Below are 12,090 nucleotides of genomic sequence, written 5' to 3' on the forward strand. Positions count from 1 at the left end.
GGGGGAAATCAGAGGTGAGGAACTGTTTCTTCCCGGAGACAAGTTGGGGGCCCCAGAAACAGAGCTGACCCCCTACTTCCCGCCCCAGAGAGAAAACCCAGCCTGACGGGCTGAATGGCCTGCTCCGTGCTGTATCATTCTGTGGAGGAAGACATTACTTACCAGTTGTGGTTGTTTGCTGTATTGTTGTAGTAGTTGTTTCTTCTGTAAAAAAAAATTCAGAACGATTACAGTCCAACTTGAAATGCTACACAGAGTTACTCTGATAGGTACAAATGATGAAGAACATACTCATTTCTGCTGGTAATTAGATTTACTTATTTATTTTTGTAACTAATATAAGCTGTAAACACTCAATAGTTAACATTGCAGAACATTGTCAGATATTCTAATAAAATTATTTCTGAAAGTTAACATTTTTTTCTTTCTACCAATGTTGCTTGATATATTGAATATTTGCCACATTTTCTGATTTTGTTTCAGATTTCCAGTCTCCCCTGTTTTAATTTTCTCTCTAAAAAACATTTCCTCACGGGTAGATTTTTCAACTGGTTGAGTCACTGCTCTCTGCAAGGAATGATAGATAAATCATTGCTCAACTCAGTCTTCAGCCTATGAGGGCCGAGGAGAGTTCCAGTCAGATGCTGCTCTGATACTTCAGCAATAATGTGGAGATGCCGGCGTTGGACTGGGGTAAAACAGAAAGAAATCCTACAACACCAGTTTAAAGTCCAAACAGGTTTATTTGTAGCAAAAGCCGCAAGCTTTCGGGACAGCCTGTCCCTTCATCAGGTGGCTGGGAGTTCAAGGAAATGCAAATGCCCCACAGATAGTCATCCAAGCTGGAATTGAACCTGGATCCCTGGTGCTGTGAGGCAGCAGTGCTAACCACAGTGCCGCCATGCTATCCCTGGCTGGAGGTATCTCTGTTGTGCCATTATGGGCATGGATCACTCTCCTGATTATTCAAATAATTCCATCCCCGGTCCTGTCAAGACTTAAGTGGCAGAAAGAAGCTTCACTTCATTGCCCCTCTGTGCTATGAAGCGTCTGGAGAATACATGGGTCAGAACATCCAAAGTGGGTTATATTCATAGTAGCAGACCTTTAAATTAATGGATTGTATCTACAACTTTGAAATCAACAGTGTTAATGCAAAGGCATAAATTCCATCAATTGGGTTGAAATATTAACTATCCAAAAGAAAATGTTTAATGTTTGATACGTAGCAAACGTACAAAAGTACAAACTTCTGCTTACTGGTATTGTGGGGAATAACTTCAAGGTAAATACATTTGAATTGTTTTAAATGAAAAACTTAGTCACAATTTACCAATTTTGTAGGTTGTAGTGGATGTGGGTGTTGTCTTCACTGTTGTTGTGGATGGTGCTACACAGCAATAAAAAAAACAAATGTTTAAAACATTGGCTACATTTTTGCAACAAGTGCATACACCTTTGAATAGATTAACAGACCGTAGTAATGTTCCCTGGATGTGGCCTGGGATCGCAAAATATTGAGAACCCTTTCTGCCATGGAAGCAGCACAAGTCCAGTACTAGGCAGGGTCACTAAGAGGGAAGTACACCTCAGTTTCTCCACGTATTGAAACTCATACAGTTGAATCTCCCAAGGAAGAGAATAGCCATCAGATTGCCATTCCGCCCTTACTTATTTGTACTAAGGTGGAGCGGTGCATCTCTGGCACAAACTTCCAAAGTGCTTTGCTTCAGAAATGCAGAGCATACCTCTTCTCCCAGACCTCATAGTGCGAGATTAATGCGGGAAAGCCAGGACACATTCTCCTTTTTTTAAGACTAGTTGCTGTTTTTTGGCGAGTCTTCATTCACTAAAAAGCTGAAAATCTTTGACATCAAAACCGCATTTCAGTGTATTAGTGCATGAGGGAATGTCAGGTGGGAGGAGCACAGGATGGCAAGGTGGTGAGGTCAGTTTGGGGGGTGGAATTAGAGGGACAGGGAGCACAGAAGGTCAGAAGCGTCAGGGGATCATACAGAGTCAAAGGGTCAGGGGTATTTGTCAGAGGCTATCAGTGGGGAGTTCAGTTGAATAGTTATGCAAGAGTTACATACTTTTTTTTGCTAGGTAATATTTCACAGAATCACAGAGTTGTTGTGGTGCACAACCAGGCCATTTGGCCCATCATGTTTGCACTGGTCTTCAAATGAGCTTGTGACTTAGTACCATTCCCCTGCCTTTCCCATTTACTCTGAACTTGGATGATTATTTGATCAGAAACAATGTCTTCTTGAGGATTTCAATTGAACTTACCACCAACACAATTTCGTTCCTCACATCACATTTGCTTCTTTTGCAAATCACTTTAATTCTGTGCCCTCTTGTTCATGATCCTTTTATCAGCAGGAATAGTTTCTCCTGTCTACTTTGTCCAGCCCCCTCATGATCTTGAACATTTCCTCTTATCCTTCTTCCTTCCAAGGAGAACAGTCCCAACTTGTCCAATCTATCTTCATTAGTGACGTTTCTCAACCCTGGAAGCATTCTTGTAAACCTCTTCTGCACTCTCTCCAATGTGTTCACAGACTTCCGATAGTGTAGTGCCCAGAACTGTACACAATATTCCAGCTGAGGTCTAACTAGTGTCTTGTCTAAGTTCGGCACAAACTGTTTGCTTTTGTACTCTATCCTCTTATTAATAAAGCCCAGAATTATGTATACTTTATTAACCTGTCCTGTCACCTTCAATTATGTATGCACATATACACCCAGGTCCCTATGTTTCTGTGTCCTTTAAGAAAAGTACCTCTGATTTCATATTGTCTCTCCATTTTCTTCTTACAAAATGCATCACCTCACACTTCTCCACACTGAACTTCATCTGCCACCTATTTGTTCGCTCCAACAACTTGTCTTTGTCCTTTTGAAGTTCCGCAATGCCCACCCCTCAGTTTTCAACACTTCCAAGTTCTGTGTCATCTGCAAACTTTGAAATTGTCCTCTGCGCACGAAGATTTAGATCATTAATATATATCAAAAAAAGCAAGGGTCCCAATACTGACACCTGGAGAACACCACTACAAACCTTTTCCAGCCTGAAAAATAACATTGACCATTACCATCTGTTTCCTATTATTCAGCCAATTTTGATTCCACATTGCTACAGTTTCTTTTATTCCACGAGCTACAACCTTCCTCAGAAGTCTGTTCTGTGGTCCTGTATTGAATGCCCTTTGCAAGTCCGGGTACACTATATCAACAGAATTACCTTCATCAACCCTTTCACTTCCTCTTCAAAAAACTCCAACAAATCAGTTGAACATGATTTCCCCTTTAGAAATCCATGTTGGCTCTTCGTGATCAACTCACGTTGCTCCATGTCACTACTAATTCTATCCCAAATAATTGTTTCTAGAAGTTTATCCATCACTAAAGTTAAACTGACTGCTCTGTAATTGCTGGGCATATTCTCACAACCTTTTTTTAAGCAAGGGCAAAATGCCTGGGTAATAATCCAGGTAAGTAAAGTTGGAACTGTCCAAAGTGATTGTAACTCAGAGTTTCAACAGTGCAATCTTACCTGCCATTCACACCATGCTGCCACTGCAATGAGGTCGAAAAATCTGGCGGCCAGCCAAATCTCCATTCACTGTGGTGAGATGGGAAAATCCCACCAATGTGAATGGTGGTGAGATTCCAGCCGATAACATTTTCAGAGGGTCCCAGAGTGCAAAGAAATTGCCCATTAGACGGTGAAACTTCCTGAGCAATTCCCGTAAAGTCTTTGTGTTAACACTTTGCGAGGGAGCCTGGAGACTGGAAGGTCTGGGGCTACTTTTCTAATGAACCTCATTCAAGACAGCATGCTTCACTAGCGAGCTACCGTAGGCTATTTGTTTGCAGATGTCTTCATTTGTGAGCCTAATCCTACTCTCATCCAATGTCCACTCACATGCATAAACAGGGGTCTTCACACGGTGATCAGGAGCAGGAGCATTGATCAATTCTCTTCCTAAACCCACTGAATCTGAAATAAGTTGTTGCATCCCCTTCATTTGCCTGGCTGAGAATAGCTAACTCAATGTTTCATTTTTTCAAGTAGGAAAAACAGCAGTTTAAAGATCTAGATTTAACTAATAATACATGTTTGAAAGAATATGGGGCCGAATATCCCATCCCACTGCACTAGAAAATTAGCGCAACAGACTTGGAGATTCCAACAGCGCTCGATGCACAGGATCTGTGCTGGGCACCCCAGTTCACTAGTGTCTTCACACGCCAGATTCCTGACAACATCACATCTGTGCCGGAAATCAGCAAAAAAAGCGCATAAATTATGGTAATAATAATGACCATATATTTTAAATGTGATTAGCGGGTCCCGGACTTCTTGCATCTCTTCCCCCTGCCCCATTGTTTCACTGCAGTGGAGATGACAGTAGCTCCCCACTAACATGGAGCTAACGGCCTGACTCCACTTCAATAAAGGAGGGGACAATCAAGGTCCCTCTGAGGGTTGGCGACCGGGAAGGTATGCCGCCTGGGCATTGGCATCTTGGCAATGCCCAGCAGGCATGGGGCAAAGGGGTAGGGCCTATGGGGGCGGGTGGTGCTGCTGCCACTCCGCAGTTGGGATCGGTGAGGGAGGGAGGCCAGAGATCTTAGCTGGCAATTTGCAACCTGCTGTGGGGGGATGGGGGCTGGGAAGTAGGCGGTGGAGGCTGAGCCGGGCATGGTCGGGGGCACTGGCAATCAGGCCAGGGGTGTGGGGGACAGTCAGAGAGGCAGTGATGCTGGAGTTGTGGGGCCGGCCAGCGATCGGGAGGTCGACAAACAGAGGGCACTGCACATACACTGATCTCGGCGCTGACAGATCAGCACATGAACCGTGTTGCGGGCCTCTTGGGTGGAACTAGGCCACATCCACTGATTTTTCATGCCATTTATGGTAAGTGCACTCTGCAATGCTTAGAGTGTGGAAGATTCTTCTCTGAACTTCCACTGAAAAAGACAGTGTGATTGACCCCAGTTCTCATGCAAATTCGACACTTGGAATTGTTTTGGGAGAATTCCAGCCAACGTTGTTCCCTTTCACTCACAGCAATGAAACAGATTCATTTCACAGATCATTCCATCTGTTGCAATCTCATCCTGTCATTTTATGCAGTTAATTTTACAATGGCAGAAGATATTTGCTTGTATCCGAATAGCATTAGCACTATATATTCAATGTAAGAATCAATGATTCAGCCAAACGTTAAAGACGATAAATATCTTCCTAACATGAATCCTATTTTGTTGTTCAGATAATACAAGGGTTGAAAGAATTTACTTTGCATTTCCCTGCAGTGTACCTCAATGTACCTCTTCAACAGATACATGTTACTGATAATGGATGTCACTGCCCTATACTTTATCACCATTCAAAATAAAATTAAAAGAAATCACGTATCGTACAATAAAACAAAAGAACGGTTAACATAATGCTCTAGAATTTTTTAAATTGCGTAAGAAGAAACCTTTAATGGTTGTTGTGGAAGTTGTTTCGATTGGAGTGGAGCTTGTAGTTGTAGTTGTTGCTCCTATTGCAAAAGATATAATAAATTATATAAGTTACAACCCTCAGTGTAGAGATTCATTTTGGGCAATGGCACAAAACAATTGTACGCAGCCCTGATACTCAGCTCCATTGTCAATAATGGAGTAAAATATCTGATAACCAATGATCTGATACCATGCATCTTACACCACAGGAGGGACACATTTCTGCTTCACCTTTTGAAAATTGGAAGCTAAGCTGGATTTCTGTACTTGGCAATTATAAAGTCGGCTCTGAAAAATCTTAAACATAGAATCTCCACCATGCAGAAGGAGGCCATTCAGCCCTGCACCTACAACAATCCCACTCTATCCCTGTAACCCCAAGTATTTACCCCACTAATCCCCCTGACACAAAGGGGCAATTTAGCATGGCCAAACAACCTAACCCACACATCCTTGGGGAGTGGGAGGAAACCGGAGCACCGGGAAGAAACCAACACAGGCACAAAGAGAACAAGCAAACTCCACACAGACAGTGAACCCAAGGCTGGAATTGGACCCGGATCCCTGGCACTGTGAGGCAGCAGTGCAAACCATGCACCACTGTGGGTTGTTATTGGTCCAAAACAATGTGGATGGAGTTGGGTTGAGCACTCCTGTTCCCTCCCATTCCCATAGATAGATCAATTTAAATTACTAATACACTTTCTGTTGTTGGAAACCTTGAGCGACCCCTTTTTAAGTATCACCGGTTAGGCTGCATGATAATTCAAATGGACAGGGTGCCCCATAAGGATGGTACAGAAAATGGCCACTACAATTTCCCCTCCCTCTGTCCCCGACATGCAGAGTATTAACCTGACTCTGAAACCCTTTAATAAGCCGAGCATCAGAGGTCCTGCATTAGCCTGCAGGTCTTCCAGGCCAATAATCCTAGAAATACTACCAAACACCATTAATGGCACCATTGTGTGGGAATGTAACAAATACAAATAACATCTATTCATTTCATTATACATTAAATATTTCATGATTTACTGACCTATACATGTGACGATCCCATTCATGCATTTACTAGAAAAAAATCAGAAAGCAGATTAAGAACATTTGAGACAAGTGGATTAATTAAGTTCTTGCTTTTGCACCTCTTGATTACCACTAGGAATATTTCTTCAGCAGATATTTTCTTACATTTTTGTCCATGGTTGTTACCTTAAAAACAGACTTTGAATCTGCTACATCAAATGGACAAGTCAAAACACGAATGTGTCAAACCTTCAAAAGAAAAATGTATACCCAAGCCATGCTGGTATTTCAAACCCCAAGTGACCTTCCTCCACGTCCTGACACTGGCAGCTTTTCACAGAGAAATGAGACTCCCGTTCTACACAGTAAGGTGCCTCACCCCCAATTGCAATGATCTCCTAAAGAGTCAGTCACCTCTTCTAAGAGTTGAATTGATCTCCAGTACAGGGTAATTATTTACAGTAACATTGTCTAATTGTACTTAGAAATAAACATTCCCTTCAAACATTTTAGATGATTGTTTTAATAGAATAAATAAATTCATGAGATCAAAGGTTTTCATTCATTGCTAATAACAACTAAAAATTGAATGTATTTCCATAGATACCATTCTTCACAGTCATTCCTTGTTGTTGCGCCTGGTTGCAGGATTTTCCCATTATAATAACAAGTACATTCAGATATGTTCACACATTTCAATTTGTTTTCATCCAGGTATGGAGCATTCTCTGGACATTTTGCATAACAACCTACATTTAATAGAAAGTGATAACATGAGTGCATCAGAACTTGTTAGAATATTTCATGATGACGTTTTATCTTATTTGGTCTTAAATCTTTCTATGTCTAGATATTAAAAATGACAACCCCTTAAATACCTCAACTCCCATGAGCCATTAAGCTCTTTTTTTAAAGACGCAATTCTGTCATATAAATCATCAAATATTCCAGATTTATAAAACTGTTGCAGACTGTGGCATGATCATCATTTACAAGTCAATTTTGGTGTGCACAAAACTATCAGAAAAGAAAACAAAATCAAAATTAAACCTTCAAGTATCGCAGAGTACTTCTTTCCAACGTAATGGTCCGAACATGTTTTTGTTGTGAATGTACCACATGGCCGATAATGCCAACTGCATTCCCCAGGGGAGTTATAATAATCACAATATACAGCTGCAACGCAAAATGAAAAATAGTTACCCATAACCATCATTGATTTATTTCAGCCTTATCAATCCATGCCATTTATTGTACAGAATTTGTGTATTCCTTTTCGTGTTGTGAATGCCAAGTTGAAGGCAGAAGTGGCCTGAATTTTGCAATAAGGACAATGGGGAGGCTATCAGGCATTACTATTGTATTGGTTAGCAGCTTCCAGCATACACACAGAGGCAACAGAAGTGGAAATTAGGAGTTGCCCTACTGCTTCAGAAACTTTGCTCTGACAGCATGTTGCTGAGTGGCAAGTACACAAAGGACAAGAAGTTGTGACATTCACCCATTAGTTATCCGCTAAACACAGCGGAAAAATAGGGATTAGCCATTTCAATGCAAACAAGTTTTTTAATACTGCCAAAGAAATCTCTCCAATGTTGAAAAGGTGGAGTCTCATTCTATCCAAAATCAATTATTGTTGGTGATTTATTTTTAAACGTTTTAACTTTTTCTTTCCGTAACTTTTATCTCTCTTTCTGTTTTGCCTACTGTGTATGATTTGACTTTGGATTAAATATCGTAACTTGCAGTTTCTGGTTCAGATTCTGCATGTCTCGGCGAGGCTTCTTCATTCTAATTGATTAACATCTCATACAGTTGTGTATTTAAAGGCCCCTTATACACTGTAGAGAGCGCTGCACTAAAATGCTTCTCCAATGGTCGCAATCATAAGTCAACCCACAGCATGCAGATTGCAGCATTTTAAGAAGGCAGTTCACCCGCCTTCTCAAGGATAACTAGGGATGGGCACTAAATACTGGCCAGTCAACGACATCCATGTTCTACGAATGAACATAGAAACAAAATTGCAGTCTCTAAACTGATGAAAAATCTGTGGATTCTAAAATAATTTAATATTGCAAGAACATTTTAGAAAACAACTAGCTCCATTCATTTTCCACTGAGCACAAAATTCAGGCCAATGTTTATGTTATCTGGTATACATTATACTCTCAGTTACTGAGAATAACTTAACATGTGTTTTGTTTGGCAGTTAGCAGTATGTTGCTGTTTGAATTAGTCGTTATATTTACATTTTCATTAAGTTGCCTTAATTATTAAATGGTTCTACATTACTTTATTTCTTGTCTTTTAAAATAAAAATGAAGGTCTACAGGATGATGGTAAAGAAAGACAGGTTATTGATGTGTACATTTATGGGAGAACGAAAGTTGAGGTTTGGGACGAAAGGGATGTGTGTGGGTTTCATGGGAAGGAAGGTTCCAGGGTTTGAGTGGTGTGTTGCTAATTTGGAAATGGTGATGGGCAGTCTTAGGGTAGGGGCACTGGGATACTAACAGTGGAACTTAGGTATATTGGAGAGATATGTAGGCTTATGGGGATAGGACAGGACCTGGGTGGGATTGTTGTTAGTGCAGACTCGATGGGCCAAGTGGCCTCTTCCTGCACTGTAGATTCTATGATTCTATGAGAGACATCACTGGATGGGAAAATATTGGATGACAGAATCATAGGGAATGGGAACAGTGGGATAGAAGTGATAGGATCGTGTTGAGAAGGATTTAATGGTCTGGCTTCATTATGTTAGTTAAAAAAACTCTTTAAAGAAAATAGAGCCATTGCTCATGTCAATGTTGACAACTCAAAGAGTTCTTATCCAGGGGAGTTTATCAATGAAGAATGAGGAAAGGCATGGTGGCTTAGTGTTTAGTACTGCTGCCTCACAGCACCAGGAACCCAGGTTCAACTCCAGCTTTGGGTCACTCTCTGTGGGGAGATTGTACATTCTCCCCGTATCTGCATGGGTTTCCTTCATGTGCTCTGATTTCCTCCCACACTGTAAAGATGTGCAGGTTGGGTTGATTGATCATGCCAAATTCCTCTTTAGTGTCAGGAGGAACTAGCGGAGTAAATGCCTGGAGTTATGGAGATGGGGCCTGGGGATCAATGGGCCAAATAGCCTCCTTCTGTACTGTGGGAATTCTATGATTCACTGGGGTATCGGGAGGGGTGGTGGTGGGGAGGCAATCTGAGCATCAAGCAATGACAGGAAGCTGGAGGAGGAGAGAAAGGAAAGTTGACACCATCTCATGGCATCATCTCAGCACAATGTGTGTCATTCCACTTTTCAAAGACTACAGCATCTAATAATTTAACAAGGAGGTTTCAGTGTTACAATGCTGGGTAACATGACTGCATCTATAGATATTGAACAGTGAAGATAAATTACAGATCCAGAACTTGAGAGAATATCCAGAGCAGATCTAGTATTTGAAGCATGCTCTCCTTAAGCAGGATGGAGTGTGTGACAGATTAATGTCAAATGAAATACAGCAGAAAACAAAATTCCTTCATGACTCTACATATTATTATAAATCTTCAGGAATATTCTGGAACATAATACGTAATGGGCATTGCATAACTACAATTACCTGTTCATTTACTTAGACTGATTCGTAATTAGTTATCAGTTATTAAAGTTATTCTTAATACTTACGACATAACTCTGGGGTTCTCCAGTCAACACAAACGCCAGCTTTGTTGCAAGCTTCTGCATACACTGCAACAGCCGTGCAGAAACCCAGATATTTCCCTTCCAAGTCACAGGCACAAGCTTCTTGGATACAGGCCTCATAGAATGGCGTAGGATCAACCTAGTAAAAATATCACCACAAGGTTAGAATTTGGACATTATGAGCAGAATGATTTACGTTGATAACTAAAGGCTATCTCACCTTTTTATGGCATTTTAGAAATGCCTTGTCCTTGATGATGCCACACTTTCTTTGTGCCCACGATAAACAGTATGGGTTTCTGTCACAAGGGAACGTTTGATTCAGTGTATCAGAACAAGACGGCGATGATTTCCAGCTGCTTCCAAACTTTACAGGGTTAGTCACCAAAGAGTTCCCCTTTGTTGTTAGATCATCCGCAACATCATCATTAAAATTTCCACACAGGCCACATACCTTTCTCTACAATACAAAATGTAGAGCCAGGGATTATTAAACAATCTTGGGTTTGAAATTACACGCGGAAATTCTACTCATTTGACTGTAACCGTCAGGAGATTATTCTGATAAACCCACAACCCCCACCATCGAGAACGATGGAGATTGGATTCCCTTCTGTAACTCTAAATCCAATATGACATTCTCAGAGGAAGAGACCTGCAGAATCTCTGGAGAATTTCAGCATCGCGGGCTCAGTTTTCCAGTCCTGCTGCACTGTTCAATTACCACAGCGGGCTGGGAAATGTAAGCAGGAGAGCTGAAATGGACTTTTCCAGGCTGTTTTTTATGATGTAATCTGCCTCACACCAGGCAACAACATGAGGCCGATTACAACATTGAAATATAAATTCGAATCTCATTAGTGAGTCCAGGATGATATCACCAGACTTGCTAAATGTTTCTGAACCTGCCGGGGAGGCTCCCACCAGCGGGGATTAAAGCTGGTCCCCATCAACGGGGACCATGCATTATGGCCTGACTGGTGGGTGCAGAGGCCATTGAGCCCCCCCTACCCCCCTGAGATCAGGGGCAGAGGGGTGCTTCTTGGTAGTGCCATTCTGATACCCTGGCACTGCCCAATAGGCAGCCTGCCACTACCAGCCTGGCACATCGGCAGTGCCCAATAGGCAGTAGACAATGCCAAAGGAGTGGGGCCTTGGGGAACGACATCATTGCATACTCTTACAGTAATTGGTGGGGGAGGGATGGGGACAATAGGGAGGCCAGCAGTGGGGCACTAGTTCTTGCTTGTAGCCACAGTATTTATGTGGCTAGTCCAATTAAGTTTTTAGTCAATGGTAACCCCCAGGATGTTGGCAACTTCTAGCAGCTATTTTCAATATATTACACAATGCAGCAATATAAAATGAAAGTAAGTTGTTTCATTTTACCCGCACTTACACGTCGCAAATTTTCACCTTTATGTTAAGAATGGAAGCTTAACAGCTTTCTAATGAAACACTTATTTCTATCACTTTAGCAAAGGTATTAACCTCTTTACTATTCTACATAATAATGTGGAATACGACATATGCTTATTTCTCCATTAATAAATATGTTTATTTATTAAATATGGTTAGTTCATTCTTACTATTGTTACCTACATCAGTGAGTTAACACCAACATCAATATCTGTTCTTCACATCACACTTACCTTCCACTTTGGATCCAGTGTGATTGAAACTCGTGTGCGTTTGTCCCATATCACAGTGATCCCATTGGAAAATGTGAGGATTAGATAGAGTCCAACAGTGTGAAGTGAATAGGAATTATCTGCGCACTGAACTTGACCAGATTTATCAGTTCGAACCACTTTGCCATCCTTTAGAATGAATTCCTTACCCTAAAATTA

General features: G+C 41.4%; 1 protein-coding gene across 1 annotated transcript in view; it reads right to left on the reverse strand.

The window, feature by feature from the left end:
- Nucleotides 1–12,090, reverse strand: part of LOC145355602 (mucin-5AC-like) — a 111,502-nt gene that overhangs the window by 76,794 nt on the left and 22,618 nt on the right. Inside the window, exons 12-18 of the mRNA XM_080207851.1 lie at nt 11,893–12,081; nt 10,461–10,700; nt 10,223–10,379; nt 7,597–7,722; nt 7,154–7,295; nt 6,563–6,594; nt 163–204 (exon numbers count right to left, since the gene is read on the reverse strand). Of these exons, the coding sequence (XP_080063977.1) occupies nt 163–204; nt 6,563–6,594; nt 7,154–7,295; nt 7,597–7,722; nt 10,223–10,379; nt 10,461–10,700; nt 11,893–12,081 (928 nt within the window). The remainder of the gene's footprint in view (nt 1–162; nt 205–6,562; nt 6,595–7,153; nt 7,296–7,596; nt 7,723–10,222; nt 10,380–10,460; nt 10,701–11,892; nt 12,082–12,090) is intronic.

This window comes from Carcharhinus amblyrhynchos, chromosome 19 (assembly GCF_965287045.1).
Source record: "Carcharhinus amblyrhynchos chromosome 19, sCarAmb.v2.hapA, whole genome shotgun sequence".
Lineage (NCBI taxonomy): Eukaryota > Metazoa > Chordata > Chondrichthyes > Carcharhiniformes > Carcharhinidae > Carcharhinus > Carcharhinus amblyrhynchos.